This window comes from Podarcis vaucheri (assembly GCF_965113315.1).
Source record: "Podarcis vaucheri genome assembly, chromosome: 6".
Lineage (NCBI taxonomy): Eukaryota > Metazoa > Chordata > Lepidosauria > Squamata > Lacertidae > Podarcis > Podarcis vaucheri.
Window position 1 is genome coordinate 84,832,350 of NC_138764.1, and position 21,590 is coordinate 84,853,939.

Below are 21,590 nucleotides of genomic sequence, written 5' to 3' on the forward strand. Positions count from 1 at the left end.
CCCAGTAGTGATGTATGGAAGTGAGAGCTGGACCATAAAGAAGGCTCATAGCCGAAGAATTGATGCTTTGGAATTATGGTGCTGGAGGAGACTCTGGAGAGTCCCATGGACTGCAAGAAGATCAAACCGATCCATTCTTAAGGAAATCAGCCCTGAGTGCTCGCTGGAAGGACAGAGCCTGAAGCTGAGGCTCCAATACTTTGGCCACCTCGACTTCCGGGGTTGGCGCGATCTGGAAATGGCGGATCCCCTCCGAGCTCCGGAGGGAATCGGCTCAGCGGAGGATGGGTCTTTGCCGTGCCGGCGACACGGGGACCCTTAAAAACCGCAGGCACGGAAGCCTGCGGACTGAAGACTCGGTGGGTGCCTTAAACGCCCCCCCCTGATTCACGAAGAGCCTTTTTAAAGGCTGCGGAGAGGATACGGGGGGCGGCGCGGCGCTGAGAGTCGATCGCTACCTCCGCCGAGTGAAGCCGCGAGCCATGACTGGAGAGCGCTGACTTCCTTCCTTGAAATTCGGACTGGAAAATAACCCGTGAGTAAAATGGATTTGGACTTTTAGAAACTTTTCCTGTGAATTTGAGACGACCGGGGGGGGTGCTAAAAGGAAGTCCGCACCCCCCCTTTGCAGACGATTTAGAGCAACGACATAAGAACTAAGCTGGAGAGCCCACCCTATAAGGGGTGAGTTAAAAAAGACAGTAACTTCCAAGATTTCGTAAAAAAGAAATTTTGAGCAGGAGAGTGGAGTTTCGGAAGTTTCCTCTTTTGTTGTAAACAACCCCCCCTCCCGGGCCCGGGAGCGTCCTGTTTCGGAGCTTGTGTAAGAGGAGCAGAGTTTGACAGCTGTCAAAGCTGTCAAACGGGCAATTTAAAGTGGAAAAACCTTTACTTAAGATCCCTCTGGATTAAAATGAGTTACAATTGAATAAAATTGTTGGAAATAAAGTAACAACAATAAGTTTGAGGATTGTTGGAGAAAAGAACACTAAGTATCCAGATTCCCTCTAGGGGGAATTCTGTGAAACTACAATGGCTGTGGATGGAAAAATACTAGTGGAAATCGAAAGAATGTTTCAGCTGGTGGGAATCCTACAAGAGCAGACTTCAGCTATAAGTAAACAACTTATGACCTTGACTCCTGGAACAAGCAGTTCTGCTGAATGTAGTGAGGACCTGAATGAGAAAGAATCTACAGCTGAATCTGAAATGATATCTAAAGAAGTGGAAGAGACTAAACAAGAAAAAGAGAAAGTAAAGTTGGAAAGCACCAACCAGGAACTGACACCTGTGGAATATAAGCAAGGAGACTTTTGGATTAAGTTTACTACAAATCTATGAAAGATGCAAAAGACGAAAGTGGAGGCCCCGGGAATTTATGGAATGCAGGACTTTAAAATAAAGAAATATAATTGGGGCCTCCACACTGACTTCGACTTTGACTATGATTTTGAAGATCCAGGCCTTGTGGAAATTCTTCAGCAGCAGTTTCCAAAAACGCGTATGGGAAGAGATTATGGGTTGATTCTGACAGAACTTTTTCGAGACTTGATGACCGACATAAAAGACTACCAACAAGACCGGCGGAGAGGGACTGAAAGAGACTTGAGAGCCTCGGACGTGTGGGACCCAGGCTAAGAACTGACATTTTGGACATGTATTGGGAAGGGGCGCAAATCGGGGATGGGAGGGAGGGAAGGATGTATTTAACAACACTCAAGATTATGGGGTTTAGTTAATATGGCTTTTATCTAAGATAAATCGGGAAATCGACGGAAGAGAACTGGGGTCCAACTTAGAAAAATTTATTTTGCTTTCTTTTTATATAAGGACTAATATTATGATGCATAAGAGGAGAAATGCCAATTTGCTGACATAATTTTGGGAATAGGGATGCAAGGGAGGGGGTGGGGGGAAGTCAGGGAGTAAGGTTAGGAAAATAAGATTTTATGATATTATACATGTTTTTTTTTTGTCTTTTTTGTCTGTTTTTGTATTTGTCTATATAAAATGTGAAAAACCAATAAAAAATTTTTTTTTTAAAAAAAATACTTTGGCCACCTCATGAGAAGAGAAGACTCCCTGGAAAAGACCCTGATGTTGGGAAAGATGGAGGGCACAAGGAGAAGGGGACGACAGAGGACGAGATGGTTGGACAGTGTTCTCGAAGCTACCAGCATGAGTTTGACCAAACTGCAAGATGCAGTGGAAGACAGGCGTGCCTCGCGTGCTCTGGTCCATGGGGACACGAAGAGTCGGACATGACTAAATGACTAAACAACAACAAGTGTTGAGATTTCTATTCCATCTTAAAGAGCAGACACGTGGAACTGTTACGTGTCAAATGTCTGTTTACATTCCAGCACAGCTTGCTGGGAACTTCCGTTGTGTGTGTAGCTTTTGGTTTTCCCATTCTCTCTGAGAAGACGAAGAGAGAGAGAGACGACATGCTTCTTTGTCCTGATTTATGATTAATAAATCTGTAGTTGTAGTATGCTTCCACAAGCCTCACGCCTATTCTATGTCCGCAGTTCTATCTGCTGATAGCATGCCCTGGCTTTGAAGCCCGGGTCGCTGATTTACGTTGGAGCAGAGGCCAATGAGTCTTTGCAGCCGGATGGCTGGAAGGTGATGGCCCAGCTGGGGCTAGCCAGCTGGCCTCCTGGCCCTCTGCATGTCGACAACAGTTCCCTTGTATAATGGTTATTATTATTTAAAAAAACATTTTCAGAATGGTTATTATATGTGTGTAGATTCCACCTATGTCATCTCATTATTCATTTCTAGCTCCAGTTCATTCAAAATGAACAAGTTAAAAAGCACATGCCCAAATACAGAGCTTTGAGGCTGAGTGGGGATTTGAATCCTCTCACTAACCACTACATGAAATTGGCAAGTGGTAACAGTGACAAGATACATAAAACAGATCCACAAGCTGAAATGCAGACATGAGCCAGTCTGAATTTTTCTGCGGTGTACTTAGAAGCATTTCTGGAACTTTTGCCTTGGAACCAAGCCAGTTTTGGGTAAACAAGCCCAACCACAAGAGAAATACTTCAAGTTGATATTGTGGTCAGGAGTGTTTGACTGCTAAATTGTTCTGGACTTAGATTTAGATTTTAATCACTAAGTAAGAGGGATGAGAGAGTAGAGGGCGAGGAATGAGAGTCTCCAGATGTTGTTGAACTACAACTCCCATCACTCCTAGCTAGCAAGGCCAGAGCCCAGGGATGATGGGAGTTGTAGTCCAACAGTATCTGGGGACCCAAAGTTGAGAAACACTGAGTTAAATGATTCCCGCTCATCTTAACAAAATTAACAAATTTAGCAAAAATCATGGGAAGAGATGTGACTCCTAAGGAGATCATGTGAAACTATTTCATGGGGGCGGGGGGAGAAGCATCCTCTTTGCAAAAATATAAACAACTCAAAGAAGTGCAACATATTAAGTGCTTCCAAACATTCCTTCAAAAATCTGGAATCTAAAATGTCAGTTGTGATGCCAAGGACAGCGTACATGATTAAATTACTTACAGGGGCAGGGTGACTATTAACTGTTTAATTGGTTCTGTTTGGAAAGATTAGAGCGATCTGAAACGCAAATGAAAGACCAGCATTGTCAAAGATAAAATGGCCATTGTACTGTAGTTATTTAAAACCCGATGCTAGTTCTACGTTTGTTGTAAACTGGCATAAGTGCAGCCCATGTCATGTATTGCCTCTACACAGAAAACTCTACACATACATATTACTTAAGTGGAGAATTGCATTGCAAAATTTGGAGAATTTTGAAAGGTGGCTTTGTTTTAGTTCTTCTATTGTTTCACAAAGTGTGAACTAGTTAGGTTCGTTTTTAAATGTGAAATGAATTGAATTTACCTTCCATCGCTATTTAGGATTCTCATGAAAGAGTTTTGAATATACTTTAATTAGGGTTCCCATATTTCAAGAAGTAAACATCAAAGTTGTTGAGCTTTTTGGCAGGAATCACACACAAAATTGTTGAGACGGTTATTTTTAAAATCTCCCCCGATGCTATTTTCACCATTTGAACCTCGGACATGTCCGTGAATATCTGGATGTATGGCAACTCTACTTTAATGCTAAAGCATATTATTAAAGAATATAGATCTAAAAGCACAAACAGCAGAAATTTCAAAGCTTTAATCTTTGCATCTTCCCTTCATTCTACGATTGACTGTGGATTGGAGCTCAGTTCATTCTGTCAAATAGGAATTCCTGTCTGACAAGCTATTTATCACAGGCTTCGTAGATTGGGATAACCTTCTGGCATATTCTGGTTCTTTTCCCACAACAGTCAGAAAGCTGATTTCATCCTTATCTCTTTTTAAACACGTGCAGCTGGAGATGATGCAGAACAGAAGCAGGATGCCTTGTGTTGTTGGGAAAGAGCCATTAGAAGGTTCTCTGATGATGTTATCTTTGGAGGCATTTCCCCATAGCCATTTCCTCCAAGCATTTGACAGAACAGCTCTTTCACCTTTCCAAGCATGCTGTTCGTCACTACCAAGGTGGAAATCTTATGCACACTTCTCTGGAAGTAAGCTCCATTGAACACATTAATATTTACGGCACTTCTGCTCTGTAATTTGATAACCATAGTGAACTTCATATCAATCATATCTGATTGCATTTATTAAACCATTTGGATTTTTTTCTTTTTCTTTTTGAATCCATGTCACTTTGTTATGAAATTGCCAGCCCACACTTCTTTTTTACATTTCATTTAGATTTTTTCCTCACTACAGAAAATGCAGTAAGTAAAAATAACGCATTTTATATCAGTAGTCAGTGCTGGGTGGAAGCTCTTTAGATGTCAAGGCAATAAACAACTCTTTTGCTTTTAAAAGACAACTGAAGGCAGCCCTGTTTAGGGAAGCTTTTAATGTCTGATGCTGTATTGTTTTTAATATTCAGTTGGGAGCTGCCCAGAGTGGCTGGGGAAACCCAGCCAGATGGCCAGGGTACAAATAATAATAATAATAATAATAATTATTATTATTATTATTATTATTATTATTATTATTATTATTATCATCATCATCATCATCATCATCATTATTATTACAGTCATACCTCGGGTTAAATAAGCTTTGAGTTGCGCTCCTCAGCAACCCCGAAGTAACGGAACGCGTTACTTCCGGGTTTCGCTGTTTGCGCATGCGCAGATGCTCAAAATGACGTCACGTGCATGCGCAGAAGCAGCGAAAAGCGACGTGCACGTGCACAGACATGCCTTAGCTAGCTACGTTTACCTCTAGATGCGAACGGGGCTCCGGAATGGATCCCGTTCATATCTAGAGGTACCACTGTATTATATTATTATTATTATTATTATTATTATTATTATTACTCTGTGAATATGCGGTTTTTCACATGTCAATGGGTGGCCTCTTAACACCATTTGTCTACTTCCCACTTTTTAAAAGAATAGGACTTTTTGTGGTTTGCAAAGTGATGGGAAAATGCACCAGAAAGCGTGGGATGAACAAATGGTAAGCGAATAATTGTTATATAGCTGCCTCACAAATGATTCAGAACAAATGTTCAATAGAGACTGGATATAATCTAACCTGCATAGGCTTTGTGCAAGCAAATCAGGATGAATGCTCAATAACCAGGTCATCTGGAGGGACCCTAAATGGGGAGCACAATTGGGAAACAGTGCTTTCGCACCCAGGTCCTGCTTTCTGGGCTTCCCAGAGACATGTGGTTAGTCACTGTGGTAACAGGATGCTGGATTAGATGGGACTTAATAGATAGATTGTTCAAGGTGTTTCTTATGACTGCCAATAGTTTAACAAAAGCAACAATGAAAACCCCCCTTTTCTAAAGCAGGTTGCATGATACGAAAGGCGTTTAAGGGAGAAAAGACGAGTGGATTTTTGTCTTAAACGCCATTCTGGTGCTGAAAACTATTTTCTCGGCTTGAACATGTTCTTTAGAGGCACACTGTTCTTTAACTGGGTATCCCCCATACACCATGAGCCACTATTTAGCACCTGGCAGGGATGGTTGGATCGCAGGACTCTCAACATATTATGTACAAGCAGTAACAGAAAGGAGATTGTAACTAAGGAGTGTAACCACACACAAAAAAGTGTTGACTTCCTTTTGGTCTAAGATCTTTAACAGTACTGGAGACCTACAGGACCAATTCTCCTGGTATGTCCCACGGAGGACCTTACATGCTTGCAAATAACAACACCCTGAAGATTCCGGACCCCAGGGAGATTAGACTGGCCTCGATCAGAGCCAGGGCCTTTTTGGCCGTGGCCCCGCCTGGTGGAACGCTCTCTCACAAGAGACCAGGGCCCTGCAAGATTTGACATCTTTCCGGAGGGCCTGCAAGACGGAGCTATTCCGCCAGGCCTTTGCTCAGGGTTCAGTCTGACTCATTTTCTCTTTGTATAAGAACAAGCACGAAGGAGGTTTCCCAGCCCGCTCACAGGTCCTTATAATATCAGTGGAAACATTTGGTCCTGGCGAGTATTAACCACTTTCAATTTTCACTTGAGGATTGTCATTTGTCCAGTTTTAACTTTAACTTTAATTTATTTGAATTAATTTTGGGATGCATTTTAATCGACTGATTGCTTGTTTTTATGCATATTGTATTATTTATATGATGTTAGCCACTCTGAGCCCAGCTCCGGCTGGGGAGGGTGGGGTACAAATAAAAAGTTATTATTATTATTATTATTATTATTATGATTAAGATTTACTAAGCTGCACATATTTCTGAATTACATTCCAGTCATATGGCAGTTATCTGGTGAACACCACAAATGGCTGCTGCAAGCTTATGATGGCATAAAGGGTACTGTTGTAAACGAAATCTGCTCATTTTGCCTTATGGGGTATGCAAGAGCCCATATAGAGTCCTTACACGGGTTCCCTATTGGTAGGAGAAAATAACAGAGGCCAACCAGAGAATATTGAGAAGCAAAGCAGCTAGTAAGCCTGACCTTTATTGATCTGTTGCAACGGGGTCCTCACTCACCACACACAGGAGGGAGGAGGAACCCAGAACAATGGTGTGCAAGCCCTTCTATAGACTTTTGAATTTGCCACCGTGTAGATCAAGACCCCCCCCCCCCGAAACATCATACATACATCACAGAAGGGGTGTAGCTCAAGACCCCCCCCCATACATCATACCTACATCACAGAAAGGGCGGTCTACATGAGAAATCTGAGTGGTTTGTTTACCTCCTGCCTGCCAGGTTACCTGTTTAATGGTCACTTGACTGGATTGCCTGGGGAGCCTGGCCAGTCTTTTGTAATGATAAATACTTAGTTCCTGAGCCAGGTCAGGCTCATACCCTTTTCATATCTTAAATGTGGCCTTAAGACAGGATTTGTGAAGGAAAAGACAGTGGGGAGGCTTTTCCATTTTCCTTTGACCTTGCAGAGAAAACATTTGCTCAGTTTGGGAATCAAAATGGTTTCAGGTCGGTCTTCCTGTGCTGATCTATGTACGTGCTTGGTTGGTACACTTATGAACATTTAACATACATCTAAGACCTCAAAATTCCTATCACAGTACTTACTGGCAAATGAATGTTTATTATGGAATCGCTACTGTTCCTGCATGCAAAGGTGTTTGTTTGTTTGTTTGTTTGTTTGTTTGTTGCAGCACCCACACATTTTGCCAGCCCATACTCCTCCACCCACATTTAATCCGGATTTACCATTTCTGTGGGAAATCCAAAAAGGAAAACTGTTGTCATAGACCAGCATTAAATATCTTAACAGACTGCTTGCAAATTGAGGCCACCATTTTAGTGGCTTATGAAACGTTTCACAACTTAGCAACACAAACACATTTTTATATCATACAAGTTGTTAACGAATTTTGGACACAGTTTGGGTGGAGATCATTTCAAGGGTTTCTGTACCTCCACCGGGTGTTGCATTACAAGTGAGCAGAAACATGAAAGCAACTTTTTATTTATCTATTTTAAATTTTATGTATTTGGTTCTTGAGAGTAAAATTTTACTTTGCTTTTGAGCAAAACTGGCTGAAGCTAAGGAGCAACTGCAAAAACAACATTAGGCCTTGTTAACAGAGAAATCTGAGGGCTCCCTTGGACAAAAAACAAGGACACCAGCCAGGAATACTAGAGCAAAACAGCAGCCAGTAGGCTTGGTCTTTATTGAAGACTGTTGCGACAGGACTCCCACCTGCCACAAGGTGGAACAAGATGGAAGCCCGAACAAAAGAGCACCCAAACATTTTTAGCTGCTAATCCCCATGTTACTCCCCCCCCCAACTACATCATGGTTACATCATGGTCACATCTTGAAAGGGGAGGTCTGGTTGCAGTAATCTGAGCATCCTGGACCTTGCCCCAGGGTTCTCCTTGCCCTCCACCAAACACCCATCAAGTGTAACAAAAGAGATATTTACATTTCCCTGTTTCCCAGCCAAGTTAACCACACCCTTTTGTCCTCATCTGGGTTTGTTATTTCTGGAATGGCTACCTGTCTGGCACTCAGGTGTCAGGATGCCAGGAATTATCCCTCAGGCAGAGGGGCTGCTGAGTAGCTGAGCTCACATGTCTATATGAAGAAGTGTATCTGAAGAAGTGTGCATGCACACGAAAGCTCATACCAAGAACTAACTTAGTTGGTCTTTAAGGTGCTACTGGAAGGAATTTTTTTATTATGTCTATATGAATTTCTGTAGTTTTCCCAGTGAGTACATAGATACATTTATCAGTGAATTCTTACATTTGGTATCGTGCAGCAAAGGCCCTTTGAATAGATAGGAAGAAACTGTGATGAAGTGTTTTGTGGGGACAAATCACAAAAGTGATTGTGCTGATTTTTGTAGCATGTGCATGATATCTGCTGGAGGGGCAACCCCCCCCCCCACCCAATTCATAAATTCCTGCAACAGCCTGCAGAGCAAGGCAGATGACGAAGTAAGTGCCTGGTCCCAGGTAACGCCATCCTTCAGTCGCAGCCCATCCACCAAGCAAGCTCTGAAGAGGCTGTTGCCAAGGGAACCGTTCGCACCAACGACGGCTAATCCCATTGAAGATAGGCGAGGGGGGGGGGAAGGACCCTTCTCCTCCGTCCCACCCCCTCGAAGAGACCAAGATCTCTAATAGGCCAACCGCTGACAATAAACGCTTGTCCTTTAAAAACCTTATGGCCAATCAGCGTCGCTCATGGTCACTGCGTCACCGCCAACCCTGCTGCACATCCCTCCTCTCTTGTTTTTTCTGTTTTTGTTTTTCCCCCTTTTCCGGCCTCGCGACAGGATGGGCCTCGCCTTTCCATTGGTCGGCTTGCTCAGACCCCACCCCCGATGATCGGGCCTGCGGCGCCCGGCCAATCAGCGCGGCCCGGAAGGGTGGCGGCGGCGACCACAGAGCCAACAACAACAACGGCGGCGGCGGCAGAAGCGGCTGAGGCGGCGCCAGGCCCGGAGAGGAAGGCGACGGAGTGAGGCGGAAGCGCCCAGGCGGGGGAAAGCAGAGAGCGGAGGGGCTGCGTTGCCGCCATGGGGGCCGTGCTAGGGGTTTGTTCCTTGGCCAGCTGGGTAAGTACCTGGCGGGAGAAGGTCGGGTAGGCCCCGCCGGGAGGCGGCTTCCGGACTGAGGGAAATAGGCCGCGTCGTTCCCCATTCCCTGTTTCTGGGTGTCTGGGTTGCCGCCGTTTCCCACAGAGGCTGAGGGGGCGGCCTCGACAGACGCCCCCAGGTGCCTTTGGCGGCTCTGGGGTTCAAAGCGAAACCTCCGTGCCTAGGAGCACTATTCCTCCATAAATACCCAGGTTTGGGGCCTCGCAAGAACCCTTGCATGATGGCTGCTGGTCTGAACGGACCTTGAGGCCACATTCCGATGCCCGTTTTACTCGCGAGTAAGCCCCACTCAAGCTCACTGAGGCTTTCTTCTATGTAGATATGCTTTCGTTTCGCCCTGTTAGGCCGATCCAGTTTCGTTTGTATAATCGTGCCTTTCTTCGCTTCAGATTTATTTATTTATTTGAATTTGTATACCACTCTTGCTCCAAAGGGACGTGGGTGGCGCTGTGGGTTAAACCACAGAGCCTAGGACTTGCCGATCAGAAGGTCAGCGGTTCGAATCCCTGCGACGGGGTGAGCTCCCGTTGTTTGGTTCCAGCTCCTGCCAACCTAGCAGTTCGAAAGCACGTCAAAGTGCAAGTAGATAAATAAGTACCGCTCCAGCGGGAAGGTAAACGGCGTTTCCGTGCGCTGCTCTGGTTCGCCAGAAGTGGCTCTGTCATGCTGGCCACATGACCCGGAGGTTGTCTGTGGACAAATGCTGGCTCCCTCGGCCAGTAAAGCGGGATGAACGCCGCAACCCCAGAGTCGTCCGTGACTGGACCTAATGGTCAGGGGTCCCTTTACCTTTACTTCACCTTTAAGCCCCACTCAAGCTCACTGAGGCTTGCTTCTGTGTAGATATGCTTTCGCTTCTCCCTGTTAGGCCGATCCAGTTTTGTTGGTATAATCTTGCCTTTCTTCACTTCAGGTTTATTTATTTGGATTTGTATACCACGCTTCCTCCAAAGATCACGAGGTGGTTTGCAACATAAAGATACAATGTTCAGCACACAAAATACATAATAAGAACAAAAACAAACCAGTAACACTTCCCCCTCCCACCTACACATTTATAAGGCCGTGTAGAATGTTGGTCAGCCTAAAGATATTGTGAAGGCACCAGACAAGCCTCCCTTCAGAGAGTATTCCATAAAGGGAGGGGGGAACCATCCTATTCTTATATTGCCATGCTCCAGAACTCTTGTGGCGAAAAAAAGGCCTCAGATGATGATCACAGGATCCAGGGCGTTTTGCAATACTGGGCTTCCTTTGCAAAACTAGTAATGGCAGGTTAATATCAAATCGGAAACAGGATAGGGTATTTGGATCTTCAGTCTTGTAATATGGCAGCGGTTCTCAAACTTCTTTTTTGTGGCATACTTTAGAATTGCTCAGATTTCAGTGGATGGCTTAATAAAACTTCATTTTGTTCTGCACTGTAGAGCTAACACACACCTTGCTTTTGGATTAAGTTTGAAGATACATAAATGAATTCACCCGCCCCCCTCAGTCAAAAGCAATGCTATCACTCTCCTTGGACTAGGTTGCTGAAAGAGGCCTGGTGTTTTGTTTAGTGGGAAACTGCTAGAGCGCACCAGTGTTGGAGCAAGAAAATCGCAGGTCACAGTTTGAAAACCTCTGATGTGCTACATTCCTGTACTGTATACAAAGTAGTATTACACTCTTTTTTGGCATATGTTTAATATTTCTTATCTATAGCTTTAAAAAGAATAATTCTGGAAGTGGTTGCTGTCCTAAACATCAGATTTTTTTTGGGGGGGGCTGTGTTTTTTAAAATTATTTTTGCCTACTGTTTGTCTTTATGGCAAGGAAGGAGAGTTCATTTGGACTGTGGTTCTCTTTCCTCTCTTCACCAAGACCTGTGATTTCATCTCTAGGAATGATGTTAGTTCCTAATCCAGGAAGTGGTGGCTGAGTCATAGCCTTCTCAGCACGTTGACAGCTAACATTTATCCATGAGCTTTTTCCTGTGTAAGCAGGTATTACAAATCCAGTATTAGGTGACTGTCCTTTTTTATCAACATTCTTGGTCTGGCCCCATTTGGCTGTTTTGGATGGGTTTAGTAGATCAGCCTAAATTTTTATTAATTTTTTTTTTTGGGGGGGGACTAGGATCTCTACAAGCACAACTGTGGTATGTTCGAATACAGAATGTGTGTTCATCTGCAGTAGCACTGAGGCATTTAGAATAAGCAAGCTTAATTCAGATTAAGTGATGTTAAATAGGCAACATCTCTTTAAATAAGGGAGAGCTGTCATAGCCAATTGAACAAGGGATGATTTCATATTTCTTGTCATCAGAGAGGGCATGAAGCTTAACATTAGCAGCTATAACTCCTTTCAAAGTGCATCCAAATATTAAGACTTTTTATTACATAAAAGTAAGCTTTTTTGTGCTGCCAGGTTATCAAATGTTTCATAATTCACTGAAATGATGGCATCCATTTGCAAAGCAGTTCCATGCACTTGAAAGAACAGAAAGTTGTTCGGAGATATTCCTCAGCGTTTCCATGACCTCTCAGAGTAGTGTAGAAATGAGTTACCCTCGCCACCACCAGTTTGAGTTGCCTATTTTTCTTTTTCCAGTAGTAGTTTGGAGTTAGTCCCTATCAAGAGAGAGTTATGTGCATATGTGCAAGGTATTGTGTTCCTTTGTTTTCAGGCATGAGTAAATGGAGTGTGCAGTGTGTGTGCATGAACCTGAGGCATGAGTCGTGGGCATTTGCAACTAACAATAAACATGCAGTACAATAGTTTTACAGCATCCACTTCATTGATTCTTAAAGTGGCTGCTGGGATATTCCAATGTACCTGTGAGAACTGATAACATGCCACCAGAAATAAGTTAACTCAAAAGCTGCTGTAAGACGAAGGCACTCATCTGTTCAGGTAGCAACCCATAGTGTATCTGCATGGTTCACTGGTCTGCCTTTGCTTATTTCCAGCCAGCTTTCCACTAGGAGTAGAATTAGCAATAAAATATACGTTAAGCAGCACATTCAAGAATAAAACAAGATGGATAAACTATAATCAACAATTTAAATTGGAACTAGCACTTGCTTTTTTCCTCTTAAATCAGCCAAAAAGGCTGCCAGACATTGACTGCTCTTTTTATGAAACACGGGGCTTAAAGCGCTTGTTTGTGGATGAACCAGTTTGAGTTTTCTTTATTTTCTTGTGACTGCCCAGATATATGACTTGTTATAGAATATTTTAATATATTTCAATTTTATTTTTGTATGGCTCTAAGAATTTTCTACAAATCATCTAGTTATGGGTGCTCCTTGATCCAGTGTGCAGATGGAGTCAGCAGCAAATGGCACCATTTTTTAGCTCTGGCTGGTTCCCCAACTACAACGCTATCTGACAAAGCTACAGTTTGAAAAGCCATTTTAAATTTAGAGAGTGGTTTATCTGTAGAGAAATAGCACAAACCATTCTGAAAATATGTCAGCCATTAAGGAACATGTTGTGGTTTATGATTATTTTACGTACAGTGGTGCCTCGCAAGACGAAAATAATTCGTTCCACGAGTCTTTTCGTCTTGCGATGTTTTTCGTCTTGCGAAGCACGGTCCGTCGCAACTGCGCCTCTTCGAGCGGCTTTAAGAAAAAAGCGCAAGACGTTTTCATCTTGCAAAGCAAGCCCATAGGGAAATTCGTCTAGCGAAGCAACGCAAAACTGAAAAACCCTTTCGTCTAGCGAGTTTTTCGTCTTGCGAGGCATTTGTCTTGCAGGGCACCACTGTACACAATTTGGACATAGTGCTAAACCATATACTCTTTCTCTTTCTAAAAACTAACTATACTTGTTTATAAGATGGTGATAGATTCATGGTAGAGATAGATTGATAGATTTAGTGGGATGCAGGTGGCTCTGTGGTCTAAACCACCAAACCTCTTGGACTTGCGGATCGGAAAGTCGGCAGTTCAAATCCCCATGATAGGGTGTGCTACCTTTGCTCTGCCCCAGCTCCTGCCAACCTAGCAGTTTGAAAGCACTCCAGTGCAAGTATATAAATAGGTACCACTGTGGTGGGAAGGTAAGTGGCATTTCCGTTGCGCCAGAAGTGGTTTCGTCATGCTAGCCACATGACCCGGAAAGCTGTGGTCAAACACTGGCTCCCTGGGCCTGAAAGCAAGATGAGGGCCACAACCCCATAGTCGCCTTTAACTGGGCTTAACTGTCCAGGGGTCCTTTACCTTTTAGATTCATGTGACTCTATACACAGTATGTACTTTGTATGTAAGAGTTAACACTTAAGATAATATTTTCATTTCCATTCTACAGATACCATGTCTGTGCAGCGGTGCATCATGTTTGCTGTGTCGCTGTTGTCCCAACAGCAAGAACTCTACGGTGACTCGGCTTATTTATGCCTTCTTGCTTCTACTAAGTACTGTTGTTGCTTGTATCATGCTGGCACCAGGAATGGAAATGCAGCTGAAAAAGGTACTGAGACTTTTTGTGACTGTGTTTGTAACACAAGTCACGGTGCACAGATTCACCTACATATCATATGGCATGCAACAGAGACTGAAATAAGAGAAGATAGTATTTTCATTAGACTCTTGCTGTAAGAAGGGAAGGGCAAGTGGATTGTTTGACTGGACTCATATTCCAGTGTCCTATCTCAGCTAATATTGGAAGAATGTTCCATGTATAAGCTGAAGATCTTTAGATTTATTTTGCTAAGCTTCAGTTAGCCACCTTATGCAATCTCTCTTCAAATGCTATTTCACTAGGATTCTCTGGTTTGCTGCAATAGTAGTCTTTCCCTGCTTAGGTGTGTACCTCTTTTGCATGTTGGTGGTTGGGGCCCTGGGGCCTTCAGCTGATCCTACTTTATTCTGTTCAATTAAAGATGAGTTTGTGTTATGTCACTGCATTAAAATCATACGAGTTGGAATGGTCACCTAGTCCAACACCTTGCAATGCAGGAATCCCAACTAAAGCATCCATGACTGATGGACATCCAACCTCTGCTTTAAAACCTTCAATGAAGGAGAGTCCACAACCTCCTGAGGGGTTATGAAACTTCTAGTCTGTCTGCCATAACACAGGGTGATTTAAGTATAGTTTGTGGGCTTTATGAAGCCCCAAAATACTGTAAAGTGGGCCACCCATTTGGTAGTGCAAAGAGAACATCAGCTTTCATTTTTCATCAGCATTTCAAATCTTGTTGAGCAATGGAAGCATATGCCGAAAGTTCAGTAAAATGGTGTGTTGTTATTATTTTGTAAGGTGCCTTCAAGGTCTGCTTCAGCTGAGAAAAATCTTGGGCTTTGTTGCTCTCTTCTTTCAGGTGCCTGGATTTTGTGATAAGGTGGTTCACTGTGAAGAATTGGTTGGATACAGAGCAGTCTACCGAGTCAGTTTTGCCATGGCGGTGTTTTTCTTTCTCTTCTCACTAATCATGATACAAGTGAAATCAAGTAAAGATCCAAGGGCTTCTGTACATAATGGGTAGGTTGGGAATGTGGACTGGTCTCTTCTTTCCTCTGCCCAGAGTATTAAACTCATAAGCATAGAAAATGGCCAAGTGAATATGTTCGTGTTTTACTGAGTGGGAGCTAGTGCCCCCGTGAGGCGAAATAGAGGTATAACCCCTAGATTCTACTTTTAAAAAAGATACTCATAGACTAACAGCAAAGTCCAGTTAAATATATTCTAGCATTTGTGGGACAGAGTGGGCTTTATGTCCACTGGATACTAGGCATTAAGTGGGCAACTTTGATGGGGCTTACCTTTGAGGTGTTAACCTAACACTTCCATTTGGGGCTCATCAGTCCTTGGCTCCTGGGTGCTTCCCCATTCTCCTGTGAGATGGATCCGGCAGGCAGGCCTTGGTGGAGATCTGGGACCATGTTCTCACCCCTAGGTTAGGGTCTCTAGGAAGGGATCACCAGGGGGTTATTTACCAGGAGCAGGTGAAACATACAGTATCTAAAAAGACAATATGTCATGAATCGCTTGAAGTAGACATGGGGCTTCCTTTTAGCTAAGTGAGATTAAGATTGCAACCCAAGTAACTGCAGAGATATACGTGACCACCTATCTTTATAATACTTTGGCACAACCCTTAAAGGTGCTTGACTTTGTTAGCTTAAGAGAAATTATTCTAATCAGTGTTCTGCTTTTTTAAAAAACAGGTTTTGGTTCTTCAAAATAGCTGCCATTGTTGGCATCATGGTTGGAGCATTTTACATTCCAGAAGGACCTTTCACAACAGGCAAGCATTGATGGATGAGGAAATAGAATTTCCCTTAGCTTGTTGCTATTCAGTGAAGCATTTGGTATTCAGTAAAGTGTCTTATTAAGCGTTGATTCAGTTGTTCTCATGCCTTGGGGGGGCGACTTATGAGTTCCTAGAGTAGTCACAACTATGGTGACAGCTCGTATTTTGCTGAACTGTTCTTTTTAAAAGAATTGGGTTCATGAAGGGCTGGGGCTTATTAAATGCAAAAGTTTTTAGGAGCATATACGTTTGCCCACTCACTTAGCAGATAAAGGGCTGGATTCACCTAATGAGCTCTGTAAGCCGAAGTTTACACAACAGGACTTTCCTCCTTTTGCTCTGTGTGCCCGTTACCCAAAATTGACTCGGAGGGGGGTCAGGAGAACACCAAGAATAGTGTACAGAGGGCAGAAAGGGGGGATGGTTCTATCTGGTAAGCTGAAATGCTTGTGGGGAGGAAACATTCATCATAGCAAGATGCTGAATTCCACCCAAAGGCTATAACTTCCTTTAAATATATTTAGCCAGAGGTCGTCAAAAGTTAAGAGGTTGATTATAACATTCTCCTTTTCTTTCTAGCATTGTTTGCTATTGGCACTTGTGGCGCCTTCTGCTTCATTTTAATCCAGCTGGTACTGCTTGTTGATTTTGCGCACTCCTGGAATGAATCCTGGGTTGAACGAATGGAAGAAGGAAACTCAAAATGCTGGTATGCTGGTAAGTGCCGTTTAACTTGAGAGTAGCAAAAATCAGCAAGAGGCAAGAAGTTTAGTATGAAACTCTGTGTTTATTGGCCAGCGTGTCGGCATTGTTGATAAAACAAGTTCGTGCCTAGTGAAAAAAATGGGATCCACCAACATCTGCTAAACATTGTTGCTTAAATGCTATCACTGTAGCAAGGTGTGTATTGGGTGTTGCATAAGAAGTTGTGACATTCATAATGAAGGATATGTCATTTAAATCTTAACTTTGCCAACGTCTTGCCTGCCTCTGAGCAAACCAGGTAGTTGCTCTTCTTTCATTATGGAGAAAATACGTGAGACATTGGTGTGATTGTATAGCACTTTTGAATATTAAATTTGTTTATTAGTAAAAAGTTGCGAAGGCAGCTATATAATATAAGAAAATGCTTTATAACTAATTTGTGGTGTTATATTATGCAAGCCCTGCGGAATGTCAGTATTTCCCATGGATGAGAGGGATAATATTTTCCTATTTGAAACAGAGTCTTAATAGGTGTTCTGATAATCTTTTGAAAAACTGCATTGTAATTTAACAATTGAACGTTGATATGTGCTTTTTCTTTAGCTCTGTTGGCATGTACTGGCCTTTTCTACACCCTGTCCTTTATTGCCGTTGTGCTCTTCTATGTCTTCTACACAAAACCTGATGCCTGTACTGAGAACAAGTTTTTCATCAGTTTTAATATGCTTGTCTGCATTGCTGTGTCAATCACATCAGTCCTTCCAAAAGTCCAGGTATGATGAATTCTGCATTGGGATTATTGTGTGGGATATAGCTTAGGCTGACCTAATGTTTAGCTGACTGCATTGAGACGCAATATGACAGCAGACATTTTATGCGAGGGCTGGGGAACACAACTAGCAAGATTGTATAGTCATTTATAGAAGAGTTGCTTGCAAGAAACAATTTGGATATTGAAAGAAGAGTCTGGAGGCTGTATTAAAATACATGAAATAATATATGTGGGTAGGGGTGGCATGAGAAAAGCATCAGTTCCCCAAGTAGTTCTTGTGCCTCTACTTATGCTTCTGTACAGAAGCCTTAAATCGTAGTGAAAGTGAAATCTTTCCAGTCAAGGCTAACCAACATGGAGTTAAACAAAAAAGCAATCTACATGGTTCAGGTACAGTTCAGTTATATAAAATTTGCTTTTCTCAAACAGGAACACCAGCCTCGTTCTGGCCTTCTCCAGTCTTCTATCATTACTCTCTACACGATGTACCTGACTTGGTCAGCCATGTCCAATGAGCCTGGTAAGCTTTCATAAGTGCAGATAATTGTGCCTTCAAAACAATAATGGTACTGGAGACAGTTGCAAAGAAATAAAAATATACTGAATCTTTGAGTGTATTAGGAATTTGAATCCTGCAGGCTTCTAAGAGATGCACAGTTTGGTTAAGTATGAAGGCAACAAATAATCTCTTGTCCGGCTACCTCATATCTGGAAATCATATATCCTTTGTGAGTTCATGATGGGGGAAAGAATTAGATTGAATTCCTTAGAAGGAAGTTTTTTGTAGAGCATTTTCAGTATGACAGGCAAAGAGATTCTGGGTATATTACTAGGCTATAAACTCTCCTGAGAGTGAGCACGATTTTATAAATCTGTGGAATTTATTTTCCAGAACGCATCTGTAACCCAAGTCTTCTGAACATCATCAGCCAGATAGCTGCTCCTACTTCCATCCCAGCAAATGTAACTGCTATTGTACCTGTTGTTCCTACACCTGGACCACAAAAGCTGCAGTGGTGGGATGCACAGAGCGTTGTTGGACTTACAGTCTTCGTACTTTGTCTCTTGTATTCCAGGTAACATTTGATCTCTGTAGTTTCAAAACTTCAGGGAAATTCTTGAGAATCGCATCTTAGGTTTAGGTGTAATGAACAGGTAGCTGCTGTGTTTTGAATCAAGGGAAACATTAACTGAACAAACAGTTAGGCGCATTTCATCAAATTGTTGGAGCAGTAGGGCATCTTATGCCATTAATAAAGTATTTAAGCTAGACTTCAACTGTAATGGAATTCCATGAATTTTTATCTCTTCCCAGCATGGCTGATGGTCAAGAAAGTTGGGAGTTGTAGTCCATCCATTTCTAAAGGGCCATAGTTTTCCCACCCCTTCTAAGGATTTTCAATGTATTTTTGACACTCGTAATTCATTCCTCCTCCCAGAGTTGAAAGCAGATTATATATTTTCCAGCGGTCTCGTTTCCAAGCAGCTTACGTAGCCAGGTCTACATAGCATCTGTGGTAGAATTGCATTACATACTTATAGACTCAGGTGTTCTTGGGCACTTTGAATAAGGCTAAACTATTTTCTGGTAGATTTCAACTTTCTTATTCAATCTGAAACATTTAACACCCTCTTCCTTGAACTGTTTTGCAGTATCCGATCTTCCAACAACAGTCAAGTGAGCAAACTGACTCTGTCGACAAGTGACAGCGTCATTTTGGATGATACTACTGGAACTGGTAGCGATGTAGAAGATGGAGAAATTCGCCGGGTCCCAGATAATGAAAAGGATGGTGTCCAGTACAGTTATGCCTTCTTCCACTTCATGCTGTTCCTTGCCTCCCTGTATATCATGATGACTCTTACTAATTGGTACAGGTAAGAATAGCCTAGTGGAGATTTAATCAGATAGTATAATTTTGTTGCTGACAAGTACAGTGAGCTTATCTTAATCATCTCAAATATTAACTACTATTTTTAAATTTACTTTCTTAAAAAATGGGAACCTAGGAATCTGCCTTATACCAAGTTGGACATTAGTCCATGTTGCTCAGTATTGTGCACACTGACTGGTAGCATCTTGCCAGGCTTTCAGATTGTCTTTCCCAGCCTTGCCTAGAGATGCAAGGGAAACTATCTGATCTTCCACAATTACTGAATAATAGTATTCTTTGACTGCTTTAATGCCGAGAGCTTTACATGCATTCGCTGTATATAATGAAAGTCAGTTACTTCCATGTGTGTGTGGCTTACCTAAAGTCACCCTGTGAGTAAAGCCAGAAGCTTGCAGCTCATAACGTGTGCTTTAATTTGCTGCTTCTAGTTGTGTCTCAAAATTGTAGGACTTGAACCTCTATAAAGTAGGATAGGTACTTGGTGTATCTGAGCCCTTTTTAAGTATCTAATGAAGTATATTAGTAGTCTCGTTTCCCAGCCTTGCTGATTGTTGGAATTAAAAGAATTATCACTGTCTCTAGAATTCCTCAGTGTACAATAGATATGCGCATAGCCAAATTAAGTTTGAAATAAAGGTAGTGGCATAGTACCTGCTTCAGTCTGTATGATATAGGTCATACAGCTGAATCTTTTTGTTTTTCCTGTTAAGCCACTGTAATATTCCAGCTCTGACTATTAACTCATTAAGCTAGATACCGTATTTTTCGCCCTATAGGACACACTTTCCCCCCCTCCAAAAATGAAGGGGAAATGTGTGTGCGTCCTATGGGGCGAATGCAGGCTTTCGCTGAAGCCTGGAGAGAGGGGTCGCTCTCCAGGCTTCGTGCAGCTCTCCACAAGAGAGTTGCCTGCATGCTGAAGCCTGGGCGCACTGAGCTCAGCGTGCCCAGGCTTTGCACAGCTCTCCGCAAGGCGCAGGAGCCTGGCGCTGGGCTCCCACGGCTTGCGGAGAGTTGCCTGTTCTGGGGGCTGGGGTCGGGGGAAGCTCGGGCTTCCCCAGCCCCGTGCCTGGGGGGGAAATAATTCCCCCCTTTATTTCCCCCCAAAAAAACTAGGTGCGCCTTATGGGACGGTGCGTCCTATAGGGCGAAAAATATGGTAGTTCTCTTATGCTTCAAACTGCATGACATCTTGTCAACTGCTAGCCCGCTCGGGCACTGACAGGAAGAAACAGTTGCTTTCATGGGACTTACTTCTGAGTAGACATGGTTACAGTGCTCCTGTTAGTCACCCTAACCCCTAGTTTCTTGCATGAATAAATTAGGCTTTAAGTTACAGCTTAATTCATTTTTACCATTTATTCATTCCACAGCCCTGATGCCGAATTCAAAACTCTGACAAGCAAGTGGCCAGCTGTCTGGGTGAAGATCTCCTCCAGCTGGGTTTGTCTCCTCCTCTATCTCTGGACCTTAGTGGCACCTCTTGTCCTTCCTAATCGGGACTTCAATTAAACGATAATTTCTCTGAAAGCATAGAAGCATGAAGTTCCTCTCTGCTGAAAGCCAAATGGTCTGTATTGCTTCTTGGAGCCAAGGCTCCAACCATCTCTCCTGCAACATATACAGATGAATAGAAAGCTGCTAACTTGTATAATGCTTGATGCAAAAATCTAAGCTCTGTACATTTTGATATGTTTAAATGAAAGCTAGCTTTACCATTAGTCTACTACAGCTGTGCTGTTTGATACCGTAAAAAAGCCAGTAGTGTAAACAACCGAGTTGAAAGAAGAATTGCTTGAGCTTAAAGTAATATATTTTAAAGTTATTCTAATGCTTCAGTATATGGAAGTGAAAGCCATACTGCAGGTGTACATTCCACTTCAAGAAAACATGCTTAATGGCGTTTTAACATACAGAATCTGTTTTTCTCAATGGAGCAGCATGCTATGTAGTATGGGAAGTTCAAATCAGCAATTTTTGGATCACTGTAGAAGACCAATTTTATAGAAAAGTTCTACTCAACTTTAGTATTTGTCAGTTAATTCCAAATCAAGTATCTACTATGCTTTAATTAAATTATATTAAAGTAATTTGAAGTGCTTTTTTGTCTAATATTTGCGATGTGAGTAAAAGCCAGTGCATCGTTTTGTCAATCTTGGCATTTGCACTATAAACATGTTTGATTAAAATTACCTGTTCAGTGTCTCTTTATATTGGGCAGAGGTATGAAAAATCCTGTACATCTTTTCAAACCACAGTTCAGAGAAATCAATTCATGTCTGGAAATTGGGATAATGAGCACCATAGAATGGAAGATCAGTTGTTCTCTCCCTGAGCTGCTTTTTAAAAAAATAATCC

General features: G+C 42.5%; 1 protein-coding gene across 3 annotated transcripts; it reads left to right on the forward strand.

Annotated features, from left to right (window-relative positions):
- Positions 1 to 9,378: 9,378 nt before the first annotated feature.
- On the forward strand, positions 9,379 to 21,421 carry SERINC3 (serine incorporator 3). 3 transcript variants are annotated; one of them, XM_082226241.1, is made up of 11 exons: positions 9,381 to 9,574; positions 12,209 to 12,261; positions 13,913 to 14,074; positions 14,928 to 15,088; positions 15,775 to 15,854; positions 16,440 to 16,577; positions 17,169 to 17,338; positions 17,767 to 17,857; positions 18,230 to 18,413; positions 18,991 to 19,215; positions 20,606 to 21,421. In XM_082226241.1, the coding sequence occupies exons 2-11, from the start codon at positions 12,253 to 12,255 to the stop codon at positions 20,742 to 20,744; spliced, it is 1,359 nt and encodes a 452-aa protein (XP_082082367.1). In that variant the 5' UTR covers positions 9,381 to 9,574; positions 12,209 to 12,252; the 3' UTR covers positions 20,745 to 21,421. The 3 variants fall into 3 exon arrangements, with proteins under 3 accessions (XP_082082366.1, XP_082082367.1, XP_082082368.1); XM_082226242.1 differs by having other exon boundaries at positions 12,212 to 12,261; XM_082226240.1 differs by lacking the exon at positions 12,209 to 12,261 and having other exon boundaries at positions 9,379 to 9,574.
- Positions 21,422 to 21,590: the final 169 nt, after the last annotated feature.